The 18,859-nt window shown below is 41.2% G+C and overlaps 1 protein-coding gene across 2 annotated transcripts in view; it reads right to left on the reverse strand.

The window, feature by feature from the left end:
- The window catches only part of sptb (spectrin, beta, erythrocytic), a 47,842-nt gene that overhangs the window by 10,510 nt on the left and 18,473 nt on the right, over nt 1–18,859 (reverse strand). For both annotated transcript variants that reach the window (XM_084914530.1, XM_084914529.1), the window contains 23 exons: nt 16,555–16,652; nt 15,387–15,467; nt 15,147–15,262; nt 14,931–15,043; nt 14,668–14,855; nt 14,320–14,437; nt 13,693–13,851; nt 13,231–13,533; nt 13,001–13,151; nt 11,804–12,674; nt 11,500–11,637; nt 10,296–11,055; nt 9,854–10,056; nt 9,114–9,204; nt 8,589–8,735; nt 7,113–7,379; nt 6,465–6,689; nt 5,899–5,988; nt 2,544–2,834; nt 2,188–2,318; nt 1,754–1,958; nt 1,001–1,224; nt 570–720 (listed from right to left, as the gene is read on the reverse strand). In XM_084914530.1, the coding sequence (XP_084770656.1) occupies nt 570–720; nt 1,001–1,224; nt 1,754–1,958; nt 2,188–2,318; nt 2,544–2,834; nt 5,899–5,988; nt 6,465–6,689; nt 7,113–7,379; nt 8,589–8,735; nt 9,114–9,204; nt 9,854–10,056; nt 10,296–11,055; nt 11,500–11,637; nt 11,804–12,674; nt 13,001–13,151; nt 13,231–13,533; nt 13,693–13,851; nt 14,320–14,437; nt 14,668–14,855; nt 14,931–15,043; nt 15,147–15,262; nt 15,387–15,467; nt 16,555–16,652 (5,121 nt within the window). The remainder of the gene's footprint in view (nt 1–569; nt 721–1,000; nt 1,225–1,753; nt 1,959–2,187; nt 2,319–2,543; nt 2,835–5,898; nt 5,989–6,464; nt 6,690–7,112; nt 7,380–8,588; nt 8,736–9,113; nt 9,205–9,853; nt 10,057–10,295; nt 11,056–11,499; nt 11,638–11,803; nt 12,675–13,000; nt 13,152–13,230; nt 13,534–13,692; nt 13,852–14,319; nt 14,438–14,667; nt 14,856–14,930; nt 15,044–15,146; nt 15,263–15,386; nt 15,468–16,554; nt 16,653–18,859) is intronic.

Here is an 18,859-nt window from a genome sequence, read left to right on the forward strand (position 1 = left end):
TTATAAAATAAAATAATGTTTCTTTTTTCTCCTCACTGTCTTATTTATAAAAGAGCAGTTGCTGATGTCCTGCAGCCAGCATGAAACCTTTTAAAATCACAGCACGTCACTTTAAGGACATTACATGAATGATGTTTATGAATTTTAAGCTTTTCACATTTCCCTCCAATCTAGTGTCTAAAGTATCTTAAAATGCTGGGAGCCCCTTAGTTGTCTTCAAACCAAAATTATGCAAAGGTGCAAAAGATTTCAATGGCGTCAAAGGGAGTTCTGAAACACCTTTCACGTTACATAGATCGGTCTAACGCGCATAAATATTTTTATTCCTAGACCTTTAATTGTTATAGTCTCCTTCTTTGCAATAAGTTGTGGGCAGGGATGACAAATTTAAGAATTACTATTGGCACAGCCTTTTCATTGATTCTCAGTTTTGAGAAAACTCCTCGCAGTTACCCAAACATTACAGCACTCTCTTCCCCCCTCTAGATATGAATCATCAAAGTTACCTTCTGGCCACTGCCTAGTGCGTTCCCACTGAGTAAAAGGCCTGATCCCTTTGTGTGTATTACCTGTTTGCCTAGAGTGGTGATGTCTCTCTCAAACGCGGCGTGCATTCTGTGGAAAGACTCTGCTTTGCTGAAGTCCTCACCCACATCTTCAGGCAGCTCTTTCTGCTTGTCGTGGATCTGAGCCACCAACTCCTTTCCATCATCAAAGTACCTTAAAGAAAACAGATCGATGTGTTTATCATCCTACTTAAATATCAGATGTAGTCATCACGTTAGGTTTAATTCTTTGTGACGCTGTTATCGCATGCATATGTTTTCTGTTTTGATGCCTTTAGTCATGCCACAGTTTAATACTGCCTAAATCAATCTATATTCACTTATTTGGACATGTGACATTACAGGATTAGACACAAAAGCTTCTGTTTATGTCCATTCAGATTACTGGACATCTTTCAGCCTGTGGAGCGGTTTGTCAATACTGTTTTTCTTACTTGAGCAGTTCATAAGATGCTGTCAGGAGCTGGGCGCGAGTGTCGATGAGCTCCAGCAGATCAGCCCAGCTCTCATTGATGCCGTCCTTCCACTCCGCCAAGGTTGCCGCCTCACTGTGCCCGCCTTCGATCAGCTCGTCTATCGTCTGGTTGACCATGTCCACTCGCTCCTGACCCAGCATTCCCGTCTCCCGCGCAAAGTCTCTGAATTTATCCCTCAGAAGCTGAAGGAAAAAGATTGTTTTGTTTTAAAAAATCCAAAACAACACAGAATTTATATGTGATTAAGTGATTGACTGACTTCACTTCACCTAAAATCACTGAAAATGAAGTCAGTAAGAAGTAAGAAGGAACAAAAACTTTGAAGCTGTGGCAAAAAAAACCCCAGTATGATCAAATATATTGCACAGCTTAATAAATTCAATCTTTAACTTGATCTTCAGATTTAAATAGAAATTCTCAAACCCTTTCACACGAGGCAAGTGAAAGACGTTTTAAATCGCTGTGAACACGTCCTTATGTTTGGACTGAAATAGGTTAAAAAAAAGGTTTGCACTTAAGCAGAATAATTGGGGAAGACCACATGGAAGTGCGCTGCACTAATCTATCCCAGTGAGTGTAAAAACGTCCATCTGCGTCACTTGGACGAAAAAAATAGCCACATTTCATTAGCAACATTTTTCCCATTTTGTGGCCAGCCTGTCTCCCAGTTTCTCTCCCTCTATGTGCTATAATTGTTTGTATATAAAATACCGTGACGTGATCCAGGTCCTGGCCCATCTCCTGGGAGGATGCCACCACGTCCCTCTCTGAGATCCACTGCTCCAGGTCCTCCACCTCTCGGCTCAGTAGGAAGTGATTGAATGTGAGGTCCAGTTTCTTCCTGCGGTCCTCTGCCAACTCCTTCAGGCCCGCATACTGCTTATCTACCTGGCTCTGTCGCCTGATGATCTCTTCACTGCAGAAAAGGTAAAGGGAGAGAGCAGAAGAAAATGAGATCTAGGGAAATTAGAAAAAATAGCTCACAGAGATTGAATTTAGGTTTACTCTAGATGAGGCATATGATTAAAATACCAATTTTGCATGGTTGTCAGTCTTATCACACTAAACCACAACTGACTGGGACAACATGAGTGAATTAGCATCCTGACTAAGAGTTCAAATGATTTTCTTCAGTGTGTACAAACCCATCAGGGTGCTCCTCTCCAAACATCTTTTGGGCACGGTCAGCCAGCTTCTGAATGGAGTCGGCATAATCATCTACCGCCTGCTTAAGGATCATCTGGCGTTTCAGCATCAGCATGGCGCTTTGTTCATCCTAGAGAGAGAAGGAAAAGAAGAGTATGTTATAGTACTCCAGATGAACTCTCAGTGCAGGCTGCCACTTATAAAAAGTGTGCCACCTTAATTAAAGGAAACTCAAACCATGTAATTATGTTAATGGATGCAGAACTGCTTGTTTTTTTTAGCATAATATGGCTTGTTTTAATTTAGATCATTAGATCAGATTTGTATATATCTGTGGTCTTCCTCTTAGCCTCACCTTGGCTTTCTCATCAGCGATCATGTAGAGCTCCTGCTCCCCTATCCAGGCTTCAGCCTCATCAGCGTCATTGTAGTACTGCTGGGCCAAGTTGGAGCCATTCAGCCGCTCTCGGCGCTTCACCATCTCATCCTGCAGCCGGGCCCATGCCTCCTCTAGCTCCTTCAGCTGGTCCGTGATTCGTTCTGCCTCTGGTTTGCCCTCTGCACCGGCGGCGATGGCCATTCTCCTTCCTCGCTCTAGTACTTCATCTACACGGGGCTGGTGGCCTTCGATCTCTTTCTGCAAAGTCTGAGGGACAAAGAGGAGATTGTGGACCTCAACAGGGCTTTTTGATATACAGAAACAAAGACTTGATGTATTGTGCAGCCGACAAACATATATTCAGAAATATTCAGCTGAAAATTAATTTATTACATATTATGCACCAAGTATACTGTAAAAACAAAGCAGATGGAGCTGAAACAATTAGTTACTTACTTAATTATGGCGAGAACTATGGAAATGATTGCAACTATTGAGATCAAATCAAATCAAATCAAAATTTATTTATATAGCACATATTAAAACAACAGTGTTGACCATAGTGCTTCACAGTCAATAAAAACATGAGACAGTTAAAACAAACAATAAAAGAGGACAACAAACAATAGGTAACAATGCAACAAGCTAAAACAGCCAACTAGACAGAATCAAAAGCCAAAGTAAAAAAATAAGTTTTAAGACGTAATTTAAAAGACTGGATAGACTCGGCAGTGCGAATATGAACGGGGAGGTTATTCCAGAGTCTGGGTGCCACGGATGCAAAGGCCCGGTCGCCTCTCGACTTCATTCGAGCCCTAGGTTGTGCTAGGAGCCTATGGTTGGACGATCTAAGTGCCCTGTTGGGATTGTATGAATGGAGTAAATCAGAAAGATAACTGGGCGCTAAATTATTCAAAATATTAAAAGTGAACAAAAGAATTTTAAAATTTATACGATATTTAACAGGGAGCCAATGTAATTTGGCTAAAATTGGAGTTATGTGTTCATGAATTCTCGTACCTGTTAAAAGACGCGCAGCTGCATTTTGAATTAACTGGAGCCGGCAAAGAGAGGAGTGTTGGAGGCCCGAATAGAGGGAGTTACAGTAGTCCAATCTGGATGTAATAAATGCGTGAATAAGCTTTTCAAGGTCCTTTAAAGGAAGGAACGGCTTTGCTTTGGAAATCTGACGCAACTGGTAAAAGCTGTTTTTTACCACAGTGGACACCTGTTTCTCGAGTTTAAAAGAGCCATCCAGGAACACTCCGAGGTTTCTTACAGTGGACGAAAGATGGCTAGCGAGAGGGCCTAGGGCATCAGCTAACTGGTCTAGCGGAGTGTGACTACCAAAGACTATGATTTCGGTCTTATTCTCGTTCAATGTAAGAAAATTATGTGATAACCACATTTTAACTTCATGCAAACAGTTGAACAGAGGTTGCAAAGAAGCAGTCACATCGGATTTCAAAGGTAAATAAATCTGGATATCATCGGCATAACAGTGAAAGGAGATGTTGTATTTACTAAAAATTAATCCCAAGGGCAACATGTACAAAGAGAAAAGAGCAGGACCGAGCACGGACCCTTGAGGCACACCACAATAAATAGGGACAGAAGCCGAGGAGTGTTGCCCCATAGCAACAGAGAACGACCTCTCTGAGAGATAGGATTTAAACCAAGATAAAACCGTACCTTTGAGACCAACAACATGTTCCAGTCTTGATAGAAGAATGTTGTGGTTAACCGTGTCAAAAGCAGCAGACAAGTCAAGTAAAACTAAGACCACAGAATATCCAGAATCAACAGTTAAAAGAAGATCATTAAAAACTCTAAGTAAGGCTGTCTCTGTGCTGTGGCGAGGTTTAAAACCAGACTGAAACTTTTCATTAATACCATTTGCATCTAAAAAGGCCTGTAGTTGTTTTAGAACTACCTTTTCCAATATTTTGGAAATAAAAGGGAGTTTAGAGATCGGCCTGTAGTTGGTGAGACCAATTAGGTCAAGATTTTTCTTTTTCATAATAGGTTGCACTACAGCATGCTTAAAGACAGACGGTACACAACCTGATGACAATGATGCATTCAGCAGAGATAAGATACAAGGACCAATAACATGTAAAGCTTCCTTAAAGAAACGAGAAGGAAGAATATCATGCGGGGAACCAGAGATTTTGAGATGATCAATTATATCTTTTAAAGCAGAATAAGACACTGGCTCAAACTGTTGAAAGACAGTCAAGCATTCAGAGGCTGGAACTGGGTCTAAAACTGATGATGGATGAGATGGATGAGAAGCCCTTAGAGCTGAGATTTTATCAGAGAAATACTTTAAGAATTTATCACAAAGAGCAGGGGAAGCATCCCTATAAGTGGTAGTGCGAGGGTTTATCACAGAATTAAAAGTATTAAAAAGTGCTCGGGGGTTGTGGCTATTAGTCATAATAATGCTAGACAAAAAGGCAGATTTGGCAGCTTTAACAGACTTTTGATACTTAGATTGACAATTATGGAGGATGTCCAGAGAGACGTGGAGTTTGTCTTTCCTCCATTTTCTTTCAGCACGACGACATTCACGCCTAAGGGCGCGAGTAGTATCATTTAGCCAGGGTTGTGAGGATTTGGCACGTTTAATTCTCAGAGGTGCCACAGAGTTAAGGATGTCAGCGCATGTAGTATGAAAGAGGTTAGCAAGCTCATCCGCTGATAAAACCCCATTACAGTTAGCATCAGAGAGGGGAGAGTCAAGGAAAGCATCAATGAAGTGGGCGATAGACTGGGAGTTAATCGTGCGCGATTGCCGCACAGGACCATCACTGTTCAAGTCCACAGCGCTCGCTACAGTATTAAACAAAACCGGAAAGTGATCTGAAATCCCAGAGTCCTCTATGTCCGTGATGCAAATATCCAGACCATAAGATAGTACCAAATCAAGTACATGACCTTTAGTGTGAGTTGGTTCACTTACCCACTGGGTGAAATTGAGGGTGCTAATAAGAGCGAGGAAATCCTTAGCTAGCGAACTGTCCTCACAGCAAACATGAATGTTGAAGTCACCAACAATTAATATACGGTCATAACGTGGCACTAGGCTCCCCAGTAGATAATTTTTCAAGTTGCTGAGAGTACTTGTTGCTTTTCTTTTATCTTTGACCACTGGTAGTATAACATGACTAATTTTACCATCTTGCTTTGGGGCATTCTCCCTATTTTCTGACATGTTATGGAAGCTGTGATTTACAGACTAATTAAGAAAGTAAATTAATCAATGAAATGAATCAGTGTTACAATTTTTTAGCTAACCACAAGTTATTATGCAGCTATAAATCTCTACCTGGTTCTTCTTCAACAGCATTTGCACAGTTTGAAGATTGTGGCCATGTTCTTGTGACATTGCCAGGGGCATCCTCTCCTCAATCCAGAGCTGGGAGAGAGAAAAAAATAAAGGAAAAGTAGGTTATGATAAGAGGACAGAACACAGCTGAAATTGGTGAAGAGATTTATAAATCTATGATGTATTTGTTTAAAAAACATCCATGACCAAGTGACTTGTATTAAATGTTTAACCCTTGACCAAATGTCTTAAACAGTCAAAATCCTTTTTTAAGCTCTCTTCAACTGACTAGAGTGGATTAAGGCAGTGCAACCCATGAGGGATTAAACTGTTTTTACCCAAATTCACCTTAAGAGGAAGTTTCACAGTGAGAGCTAGTAGTTTTGCTAGTTCATACTTTAGGTTTGCAAATTTTAGCGAAGAAATAAACCTTAAAGTTTACGTTATGATAAGGTCTCAGCTTTGTGGTATTCAAAAGCGAACACAAATGTAACTCTAGCACTTAACGGCTTTTTGTCAAAGTAGTGACTTTGAACACTTTTCTGTGAAAATGGATCCATGCTTACGAGCTCATCAGCCAAGTCTCTGTAGAACTGATGGACAGCTTTGGCGGCTTCAAGCTTGCCCTTGCGCTGGGCCAGTGGGGTGAGGAGCTGCTGGAAGTCTCTCTGCAGGGCCTGCTGCTCAGCCTCCAGTTCCGGCTGGTCCTCCCTGCCTCCGCCGTGCTTCCTGACAGCCTCCTGGAGTTCCTCCAGCTCCCGAGCTCGGTCACGGACCTGGTTCTCCATCATCTGGCATAGGAAAAAAACATGAAGATGAATAACCTTTCAAGCTACTAATCAGGATGTAGCAGACGGTAAAAGTTAGTCATGCCATTTATGTATGAAACTGAGCTCAGACACAGTTTTTAATTCATGTAAATTTTCTAATATAAATTCATAGTACAGATCGCGCTTATGTTTACAATTTAGTATTAGTATAGCTTGTGTTCCAGTTTTTCTTTCAGACAAATGCAAAGCATTTTGGAGTTTGTTGTGTTTAGATGCAAATAGTAAACACAAAGATGATCACACAAAATAAATCCTAAAGCTATAAAGCCTTCATTCCCAGTGATTTAATTCTGTTTAGTGGGGTGCTCGTATGAAGAGGAACTGCAAAGAAAAGGCAGCATACAAATCTGAAGTGTGCAGAGCATGGTGCATTAAGAGACAAACCTGATGGTTTTTGAGCAGGATGTTGGCTTTAGTCAGGTCTTTAACATCCTCCTCTCCACTCTGTAACTGCTGTTGTAGCTCACCCAGCCACTTCTTCATGTCAGCCAGGCTCTGGTCGAAAAGCTCAGAGCGGTTGGCATCGAATAGCAGCCGTGCCTTCTCCTGGGTGGTGGACTCCAATTTGTCCCACAGTTCATGAAGTTTGGCCAGCTCCTCCGTCACAATTGGTTCAAACTCTGGTTTGAACTCCATCAGCTCCTGACCTTCCTGTACTTGCGAAAAACAAAGACGAATGTTTCTGTGAAGGAAAAACACTGTATGACTTTTTTCTAAATAAGATACATGTAAAAAGTACCTCAAAGGGAATGTCAATACCTACTGTAAAATGCCTCAAATATGAATTCATTTGTTAATTTGGTTCCTTATAGAAAAGGTCCAGGTATTGCTTTTCTATAAATTATCTAAAGCAAGTGGAACACTTAGTACATGAGTATATTAGTACCTGTGTACATTTCAGATTTTTATATGTTGACATTCAAAGAGAGTGAAATCTGCACACTCTGAGTGTCCTTTTATCCTTCATACTTCTTTTCCTTTGCTTTAACTTACATCCTTTTTATTCCAATTAAAATTATTTGTTGCACACTAGCTCCTAATAGCACATCACCCTGCGCTTCACTGAACATATTCAATTAGCTTGTGACAGATAACATTTCTGAATCTTTAAATTTTGCAATCACAAAGTGATTTTTGTTGCTATTTACAGTGAACCGACCCTATATACCATATGCAAAATCCATCCATCCACCGGATAATATCTTCAGCATGTCCTGGCTACACTCAGTAGGACATGCCAAAAACACCTCACTTAGGAGGCATTTTGATTCATTTCCTCTGTGTGAATCACCACCTTATCGTGGTGGAGGGGGGTTGTAGGCCCTAGGAGCTATGTTGTTGGGGCCGATCTGACCATGGTAGTATCTCCAATGGCAAATTTTTCCTGGTTTAGGTGGCAGATGAAGAGCCATTCAGAGAGGTCAGGGTTACTGGGGTGTCATTCTGGACACATGCTCAGGGTAGTAGTGAGCGTCTGGTGACTGTCCCTTAACCCATGGCGCCTAGCCAAGTTTAGTCCAAATTATATACCTGGGTTTACCCTCCTGTGGGCCCACCACCCACAGGGGGAGCTGTGGGGGTTCAGTCCATTGTGATTTGAGCAGCAGTCAGTCATCCTCATCCTCTAAAACTGTACATGTAATATAAGTAATATGTGATGCTAAATAAATAAAACCTAATTTCTATTCTGTGATAAGCATCTTACCACTTACATTACTTATTTATTGGAATAGCCATGACATTCATTGACAAAAGGGAGCCTTAATTAGTTGTTGTAAAATGCAATTATAAAGAGATTGAGCAGCTCTTAAGCAGAAATCATAATAGTTCAGTAATGGGTAGCGTTTAACTTTTACTGACCTGATCTACTTTGTTGAGCCAGTCCTTGTTGGAGGCCAGCTCGGCCATGAAGGCTTGATGTTTCTGCCACTTGGTGTGCAGGTTCCTGGCCTCATCGTACGATGTGTCTTGCGCTGTCAGCATCTTTTCATTGATCCATACTGTCAACTGAAGCAAGAGTAAGAACATCTAAGATCCTTGCAAAAATGCCCACTATACTCTGGAAAGTCATCTAAACATTAACCATTGACATTTATGCAGAAGCAACTTTACACAAGCAGGATTTACTTCATTATCTTTACAAAACACAGCATTTACCAATTAGTAAAATGGGACCTCAATTCTAAACATTAGGACAGGCAAAAGCACAGCGTTAGAATAAGCACAGCAGGATGTGCTTGGCAAATTAACTCAAATAATCACGAGATAAAAAGAGGAAAACACTGTGATGTCAAGTGCAAGTGAAGGAATAATTAAGCTAATAATTAATGTGCTAATTGATGTTTCCCAATGGCCAAATAAACTGTAAACTGACAGTGAACTTACATCTTGTGTGTTTTGCAGGAAGTGCTGCAGGTCACGGTTATCTCTGAGCTTCTCAGACACCTCCTCAGCTCTTCGTTTATTCTTGTCATGCCTGAAGTAAAAAAAACACACAAAAAAAACAAGAAAATGCATTAAACATACAGTATTTTTTTCCTCTAAGAAATCCCTCTGTGACACACTTCAAACAAGATGTAACTCACGTATCTACATGAGCTCCTCCTCCACCGAAAAAAACGGCTTCTCTGCTACACTGTGAAGAATACCTCTGACTTAACGATCAATATCCATTACTGCAGGTGCCCATCTACCAAGCTGAATTATGGGAGTTAATGGGAGTCGCTCCCATGCCCTCTATACACCGTCTTGTTGATGTCTTTTAATTGCTGATCTGAACAGATTAGATCAGTACCTGTGGTTATATTTTGAAAATAGGAAAATCCTTCACATTATAATCCTGCTAAAATCCTGAATTTCACATTAGAGTTTTGCTTAAGTATCCATTGCTTTTCTGTACTTGTAGGACTTTTCAGACTGAACTACATTCATTTAACATTCATAGTCACTAATTACTCTACAGATTAGGATTTTTAAATCATCATCAACTCCTTGATCCCTTCTAGAATTGCTGAAATCACGCGAAGCTCAAATACTATTATATCAAAACCGTATTTCTCCAATGCACTGCCCTTCTGTCAACACTTCACTTGAATGAATGCTGACCAAAAACCATGCTGACTGACCTTTCCTGGATCGAGCCCATTTTCTCCTGAACTTTCCCAGAGTACAGGTTATTGTTGTCCACCAGTCGCTGTCCAGCCTGCAGCGCTCCATCAATCTTGTCCTCGTTGGCCTCCATGGTGCTCACAAAGTCTTCATGCTTCTTCAAAGCCTTCTCTGCCCCGGCCAACGTGTCAGGTTTGTCTATGTGGGCTAGAGTGTACTCCTGCAATAAATCCAAAATAATTGTATTGGGAAAAAATAACCAGAAAAATGCACGACCTTAAGAAAGGCCATGTGTCAGCACTGGGAGTTTGAACTGACCGTGTCCCATTCTTTCATATCACAAACTTTTAAATACTTGTAGGATCACTAACCCTTCATTAGCAACTCATCCCATGTGGTAACTGATGACTGTTCCACTTAAACACAACATTAAGACAAGCCATATTATTTATGCATTACCTGGTTGTTGAGGATCGCCTCTACTGCTTTGCCATCTCTCAAAAACTGCTGGAAGCCCAAAGCCTGGTCCAAAAAGTTCTTGCGGCTGTCCCACATTTTCTGGAGTTCATACCAACCACGGTCCATGCCCTTTAGCCTCTGGTCGAGCTGTTGGTACTGAGGATCGTCCTCCTGACCCTGGGTAACCTGAGCGCCAGTGTCCCTCACACGGTGAAAGTCCTCTTCGTGGTTGTTTATGTCTTCACGCACAGCATCGTGAAGGCTCAGCTGCTCCTCAGCCTCTGGCAGCGTGGCGGGCATCTCCTCTGATGCAACAGCTTTCTGGGTCTTGAAAAGCCAGGACTGGAAGTCATCCATGTCTTGAAGGAAGGTCTGCAACTTGCTGACCTCACCCAAAGAGTCCTCTCTGTCTTTCAGGGTGTTTTTGAGCATGTCCCAAGCAGCGTCCAGCTTTCCTCTGCGGGCCAAAATGTCTGCTGCATTCTCCGGGTGGTCCTGGGCCAACTGGTCAGCTTCTTTCCGCAAGAAATTGAGCTTGTCGTCGATGGCGGCTAAATCTCTCTCTATACCGAAAAGTTTCCGCTGGATGGTCATAACAGCTGCCAGGTCATTGCCCAAGTCCTGCGTGGACTCAATCACCCGTGTCTTGTCTCTGATCCAGGCCTCTGTCTCGTCACACTCCAGGCCATAGTTGTGCAGACTAAGAGCAGAATCTACTTTCTTTTTCTTCTCCTCTACCATTGCCTTGAAAGCCTCCCATCTAGGAAACAATATTTTATATAACAGAGGTTAATAATCCGTGGGTTACTGTTGTTATTAAAGTATCTTTGATAATGTTTAGTTATGGATGTGTGATTTCTTAAAATAAGGAAAGCTCATTTGTCTGTAGACAAATTTCTGCATGCCCATTTTTGCAGTGGTGTGCAGAGCTTGTTATAAACTAAAAAAATAACTGGAAGTGTGAAGAATTTAACATTGCCTCTGTGTTCAAGTACTAAATTAAAGACTTCTTTTCGGAAATTTTGTTGAATGTCATCTTTGCATTAAAGTAATTTCAAAACCTTATACAGTATTAAATGCTTCAGATATGCATCTTTTAGCTTACGGCCATACCACCCTGAGCACGCCCGACCTCATCTGATCTCAGATATGCATCTTTTTTGTTATTTGTCTCAGGTATAACTGTGAACTTCATTAACGGCACCTCTTATTCAGTCGCGTCTGACATTCCTTGACTTCTTTGGTGCGAGGGTGTCTGCTGTCCTCGAGCTGTTTTGCCGCTCTGTTGACATCATCTACTCGTGACTGGAAATTTCCCATTTCTTGAGCTAAAATACTCAATCTAAAAACAAGAAAAGGTTGGTTAAAACAGCATCTGCACAATCTACTGGATAAAAATACATGATTAGTAGATGTAATGCTATTTGCAAAAAATACACAGTTTTAATCAGACATGCAAATCTAATTCAGGAGTGATTAAATGCTTAAAATATAATTTGTCTGTGCACCTGTTCTGTACTACTTCCAAATCCTCCAGCTTCTCAGGCACCTCTAAATCCACCAACCACGTCTCCTTCTGGCCCATCCAGAGTTCACAGGCATCTGTCTCACTGAAGATGGTGTACAGAGCCATAGTGTCATCGAGCTTCTTCTGCCTCAGGTCAGCCAGGGACATGAGCTCCATGTAAAGGTCCTTGATGTCTTTCAGTCGTCTCTGGATATCTGGGGTGTTTTGCAGCTCCTCTGGTAGTGCGTTGGCCTGTTTGGACAGAGCATCAATAGTGGCTCCATTCTTGATGGCTTCGTTTTTCAAGTTGCTGTGCTTTTTCAGCAGCCGCTGAGTGGTGTACTCGTCGTGGCCGACGTCATCGCTGCTCATCTGCCTCTTAGCGTCCAGCAGCCAAGCCTTGAGTTCATCAGCATCTCCCTGAAACTGGAAGAATGTCTGCGTGTCCTGAAGGTTCTGTTTCCTAAATGCAGCCAGCTCTTCCAGCTGCTGCCACTGCTGCTTTAAGTCATCTTTGCATTCTTGAATCTTCGGGGAGCCAAAGTGTTTGGCCTCAATCATTTTATCTCCCTCAGCTAGGACCTGCTCAAGATGGGCACGGCGGGCTCCGAGCTCATCTTCAAAAGCGCTGTGTTTGCTTTGGAGAATCAGCACGCTCGTCAGGTCTTTGCCATAATCCAGGGAGGAGAAAATTTGCTCCTTCTCCCTGATCCAGCTCTCCAGCTCTGTTACCTCCCACAGGAAGTTCCAGAAGCGGCGAGACTGCTCCAGGCGAGCTCTTCGCTGGGCAGCTAGAGCACAAAGTTCCTGGTAGCACAAGTCCAGGTGCTGCACCCTGTCCCTGATCACCTGGGGATCACATGGCTTATAGCCTAAGGAGAGAGCGAATGACAACATAAGTGTCATCTATGTCTAGGTGCATCTATTTCAGCTTGTAAGTACTAACACATATTGCATGCCACTGATATTTATTATACTGTGTCCAATCCATCTTATTGTCAAGTATATCTGAGGAGGATAAGAAGAAGAAGAAGATGCAGAGATGAAGAGTAAGAAGAAGAAGGTAAAGATGAAGAAGCATCATCAAGGTGAAGAAGAAGGAGAAAATTAGTGGTTGGGTATTATTTGAAATGATTACTTCATAAAAATACCTTCTGCACACTTTCTCATGTTACTTTTTAAATAGTTTTGGACTTACTATCTCCATTGGCAAATTTCAGAGCAGCAGCACTGGCATTCTGTACCCTCTCTGCCTGCAGAGCAATGTCATTCTCCAACAAAGCATGTTTCTGTAACAGGTCTTCCACTTCCAACAAGTGTTTCCCAAAGTCAGGAGAAAGCAGTCGGTCCTGCAGAGGAAAAGAAGCAACTTAATTCACTTAAACTTTTAATTTTTACTTTCTTCCTTTTAAAATCTTTTGCTCTTACCTTCATCTCATCCATCCAGCTGATAATGTAGAGCATCTCCTGGAAGATCCTCTGCAAGGTCAGATTCTTATCCAAACGCCCCCTTCGAGCCTTCAGTAGGTCCTGCAAATAGTCCCAAAGACGCAGGACGTTGTCTTTTCTCACATCAATCCGTTTGGCATCATGATAACGCTCCGAATCCAACTCCTTTGAGATGTCCACCAAGGCCTGAACACGCTCCTCGTATGCAGCGATGTCCGTCTCAATAGCATCATGCTTCTTTTTAGCCGCTTCCACCGCTGGCAGGTCATAGCCAAAGTTATCCTGAGGAGGAGAGAATGGAGGGTGCCAAATTATGGACAATTTTTTAACTAAAACTAACTAAAGACTTTTGGATTTAGACTGAAACTTCAGAATAAAAATCCACCATGTCACCCCACAAAACTTTTCATAACAGCTTTAGTTCAGCTGCCGTCGGTTTACCTGAGCCACTAGTCTTTGGTTCTCCGCGAGCCAGGTCTCCCTCATGGCAGCCTTCCTGTCAAATCTTCTCGCCATCTGTTCCAGCTTCTCCTGTCTGATCAGCTCGTCTCTCAAGACACGCTCCCGCTCATGCTCCGCCCTTTCCAGACGCTCCCAAGCCTGCACATAGATGATGGGAATCATCATGAGGATTTGCAATCTGCGTTAGTCGGTCATCATAACAACTACAGCAATTTCATACTTTAAGATCTGAAAATGAGAAAGCTTTCCTCATTTTCAAAGAGTTTAAAAGTAAAGTTCAAGTTCAGAGCACCCCTCCTGGAGCTGGTACGCTTTAAGTATTATGTGTAATGACACTACAGGGTAGATATCTACTGATACACCTAAGAAATCTTCAACTTAGTTCAAACCAAGCTGTGCTTTCCTTTCCATCTCAAAGTTCTTTTTTAATTGCAGGGGTAATTAATTTCATTTGTGTTTTAATTGTTGCCTCGAGCATGAACTTAGCTAAATTAATAAACTCTGTCCACCCAAGCAACCCCAAACCACAAAGATAATCTTCCTATTACAGTTGATCTTCTGCATTCTGATTCTGGTTTGTCTCCAAATGGCATCCAGGCATCTCACCCTATTGATATCTGCAACCAGGGCTCCCTCTTTAGGTGTGTAAACTCTCTGGTTGTTGGCTCTCATTCGACTCTGGATGGTGAACAGCAGCACTTCGAGGTTACCTTTCTCCTGGAACCTGAGAGAAAACAAGAAATTAAGTAACTGCACAAAAAGTACTACTGGACATCAGAGACTCAAAATGTGGTTTTAGTGTCAGGGTTACAGCTAGGGAAACCATTATGTACATTAGATGTCCTCACTAAGACATGAAAAAAGAGTGCAAGTGTGTGTCTGTGTGAGTGTGTCTTGAGCTCCTGATCCAGTTTCCATTGTGACTGTAATGCGTTGAGGCTGTCACTGACTCACTTGGGTGGCTTCTCTACAGTGCGGTAGGTGTTGAAGGCCTGAAGCTGCTGCTGAACGCCGCTGAGAGAGTTTGCAAGTTTCCGGTTGTTCAGCACGACAATGGTCTGCTCGATCCACATCAACAGGTCTGACGACAGCGTCTCGTACTTTTCGATCATCTTCTCCGTCTCGATGGCTTGATCCAGAACCTGGAGAATAAATAAGATAAAGTAAGTGAACCGGGCAAACTCGCATAAAAAATGCACACCACCCTTCCAACTCACCTTTCCTATTCTCTTGCCCTCAACAGCGAGTTGTTTCATCTTGGAGAAGTAGTGGTAAAATGCCACGACGTAAGTGATGATGGACTTCTCATCTGGGTTCTCTGTGAAAACATCTATAAAAGAAAATGGAAAACAAGTCAAATAAGTCATTCCCAGCCAAACCAGAGACTATCACTCGTCTTCTTTCCAGGAAGCACAATGTTCACAGTCACTCGCCTTCTGGGTCTAACAATTTGGTCACACCAAGCTTCTGCTCTGCAACGTTGAAGGCGTTCTGGAGATTGTGGGTCGGATTGGATCTCTTTAAACTGTTATAGTCAACCAGATCAGGGCTGGGAGAGAAATATAGAAGGTAAGAGAGTATATTGCAGAGAGTGAGAGACTGAGCAGACGGATTTCATGTGTGTTTACACTTTAAAGCTGGAGAGAGTGGCTTTGTTATTCATCTCCCCTTACCGATGTTTGTGTATGAGAGCATTGAAGGCCATGCCATCTTTCCAGCTGGTGGTGAAGTTTGTGATGTTGATGCTGGGATATCTGTAAAACAGCGAGGAGACGTCACGGACTGAACAGGAGGAGGCTGCTGTTTAAAATCAGCATTTGGGTTTCGTCCCACTTCTCAAGCTTTTAGTTCTGCAGTTTAAAAGCCTTGAAGGAAATGGTGTGCTTTCTCAGAACGGCAGCATCTATTTACTCAAAAGATCACACTTTTTTTTAAGGATCTTGACAGACATAGCGAGAATAACAGCTATATGCTAATATTAGCTGGATGCTAATAACCATACTTCAAATGAACATCTTTTGGGAGATGCATTTGTTTTAAAGAGACTGCTCCCACTCGTGCCTCCACACCAAAAATGAAGACAGGCACTGATTTGCTTAGTTTGTAAGTCGCGGAAGAAGAAAAGAGCTATCTGAGAACAAAGGTAGCAAAATCTGTCTACAGTGTCTTTTACACCATCTCTGTTAACTAGGCAGGGGGGATTTTGTTAACTTCTGCCATGTTGGGTTTCCTTTTTCCGCATCTACTAGTTGGTATAGACATGATTAGAGTTACCAGTCTACTCATAAAACAAACATTTAATGAGTATATCCAAAAACATCAAACTACTCCTATGAGAAATATTATTTATGGCTTAATTTAAAAAAAAAAAAAAAAAAAAAAAAAAGGAACTCTACACAGCAGCACATTTATCTACTTTAGGTACTACTTGGTTTATTTTAAATATTCAAGGAGCAAATAGAGACCTTCATATTTGGTCATTTATTTAAATTTTGGCTGTAATTATTTTTTCCACTGCTATAAAAAGAAGATTACTTTACATTTTCACTGTGCAGATGGGACATTACAATGAACATTATATTAAAAATTGAAAGCATTTGTAATTGTGCTTACTTATGTCAAACACTTTTTAACCGTAAAAAAATTAAACAAGAAAATTGTGGCTTATTTTTTCAGCTTTAAAGACTCTTAAGGACACTTTATGTGTCAGTTGTGAAATAAAAAAAAAGATATGGGGAATTGTAAGATTTTAAACTAATAAAAAGTCAGAAGCACATTGAGTTATTCCCAAAGGATAGTTGCAATAGTTTGATGATGCCAGGAGTCACATGTAGCTCTTACCCTGCAGTTTTCATCTGACACCAAAGAAGAAGAGCATCCTTGGCTGAGCGTGTCTCCTTCTGGTCCGCCTGGCCCGTTTCCACAATGATGTCCTGGATCTGAAGAACAGCAACAAGCACAGCTGGATGGTAAATAATGAAACTTAACTAATGTGTCATGTTTGCAATCAAACAAGAACAAACAAGAAATCTGACTAATATTAATATCTTGCTAATGGGTTGCACCAGAAGGGAACAGTTTGTCAAAGTGGCACAAATATCACTGTGAAATGCATCATTTATCACAGCTTTAAGAAAAAAAAAAAAAAAAAAGGGGGGGGGGGGGGGTATTTGTGGAAAAGAAAAAAAAATAACATAAAGTGATACATCATCAGTGTTGCTGGCTGGATTCTCACAAAACTAGACATCGGATCCAACTGATAGAAAGAGGAGTGGTAATTATTGAAGTTCTTATTTTCCCACACAGTGTGCCAGTAATTAGAGCAGTGATGTGATCTGAGAGACAGGCCCTGAGAGAGGGGCGGCTAAATTTAGCCAGCTTTGGTTCTCCTTGGTTTATGCAGACTTTAAGATACAGACAGGACCAAGTCAACTCTTTTCTTTTCTGTTTCCTGTTCTTTTTTTGCTTTTTCTTTTTTTTGTCCTTTTGAAAAGGCTGAATAATGCAGCGGGCTATATTGTTTGAAGTAACATCTCTAAAAATAGCAGAGTTGCTGTCAAATTAAAAATAAATATACAGCCTCTCCAAGATGATAAAAGAGTCAAACAGACATGTTCTGATGCTTTGGATGCTCCTGTAGCAGCAGATAATAATGGCTGGAACCTGAAGGCACGGTTCTGAGGAAAAACAGACACTAACAAAAAAAAAATATATAACACTGCAAGGCAGCCAGCTGAAACTATCTGAGGCTGTCTGTATAACGCTGCATGCTGTATATGCTGTACACCCTGGCTTCACTTCACTGCAAATGTAAATGTGATTAGAATGTAATTAAGATTCATTTAAATAAAAGAGACTGCATGCTGTTAGTCAGTGGTAGCATAATTAGAGTATAGCATATGAAGTACGATAACATACTTGAAGTGATTGTGCTACTTATAAGATCAGCTAATCAGGTTTAACATGCATGCTGGAAAAACATGAAGATTACGTGATTGCTGAAGTGTAATTCAATTTTTTTTTACATATAATAACATAAAAATAATGATATTTTTATGACGTTATTATATGAATTATATACGCCTTTCTGTCGTATAGTATACATATTCATTTTAGTATTTTATATATATGAATATATAATAATTGCTGCCTTTTTTTGCGTTCTCTGTCAAAATGATCCCACACTGCTTCAATGATATTAAAGTCAAGATTCTGGGGAGGTCAATCCATGACTCAGTGTGTTCTAAAGTGTATTTTCTGGCATTTCATGGAGGATCCAAATCTGACCAAACTTTTCTGTATTCATAATTCCATCTGTTTAGACAAGACCGAGAGTCCATAACACCTGTTATCACTGATTTTTAGTCCAGTTCTTGTGTTTCCAGCTTTGATTTTCCTCAGATATTTAAGAGACACACTGCACACCATGCTGAGATATGACTGATAGTGCTTTGGGAATCATCTCGGTGGCACAAAAAAATATTTTATGCCTGTCAGTCTGTATTATCAGTGGCATTGCCCGTGGATTCAACTAAAGAAATGAGAAGCATTTATATGGTTTTGTGATAAGCTGCTGAAGACTGGTTCATCCCTTGAGCTATGTGCCTTGATTATGATTCATAGGTCAGTGTTACAGTTTTTCTCAAATGTTAAAACACAAAAGCCAATCCTGTAACCCAAATGACCAGTAGTCTAAACACATTTACTAAATGTAGCCACCATATTCCAGTACCATAAACACATGTCACATGAAGACACAATTCACAAAACACAACCCTCTGTACTCATAAATCTAAACACATTTTTCCTTGCTAAAACACATGTTGCAAAACAACTCTGCTCATATTCTCAAATGAAAGCCCATGTGATGCAAAATGCTTGCCACAGTCACCAATCTTTGAACACAGGGAACACACCTGGCGTCAGTCACTACACACAACGACTCAAAATTGAAGACACCTGTTGCTAATGATGTGACCCCACCTATAAAAGCATAGTTTGGTGAAGATGCCAAACAATCACAATGGATGAAGGCATTCGAGCGTGCGGAAGGAGAAGAGCTGCAGGCCAAAGAGGAAGAGGGGTTGAGATCAGAGGAGGAAGAGGTGAAGGCCTAAGAAGAAGAGGAGTTCGGAGTAGAGGAGGA

This window comes from Perissodus microlepis, chromosome 19, assembly GCF_051167445.1.
Source record: "Perissodus microlepis isolate ML-2025 ecotype Zambia chromosome 19, ASM5116744v1, whole genome shotgun sequence".
Lineage (NCBI taxonomy): Eukaryota > Metazoa > Chordata > Actinopteri > Cichliformes > Cichlidae > Perissodus > Perissodus microlepis.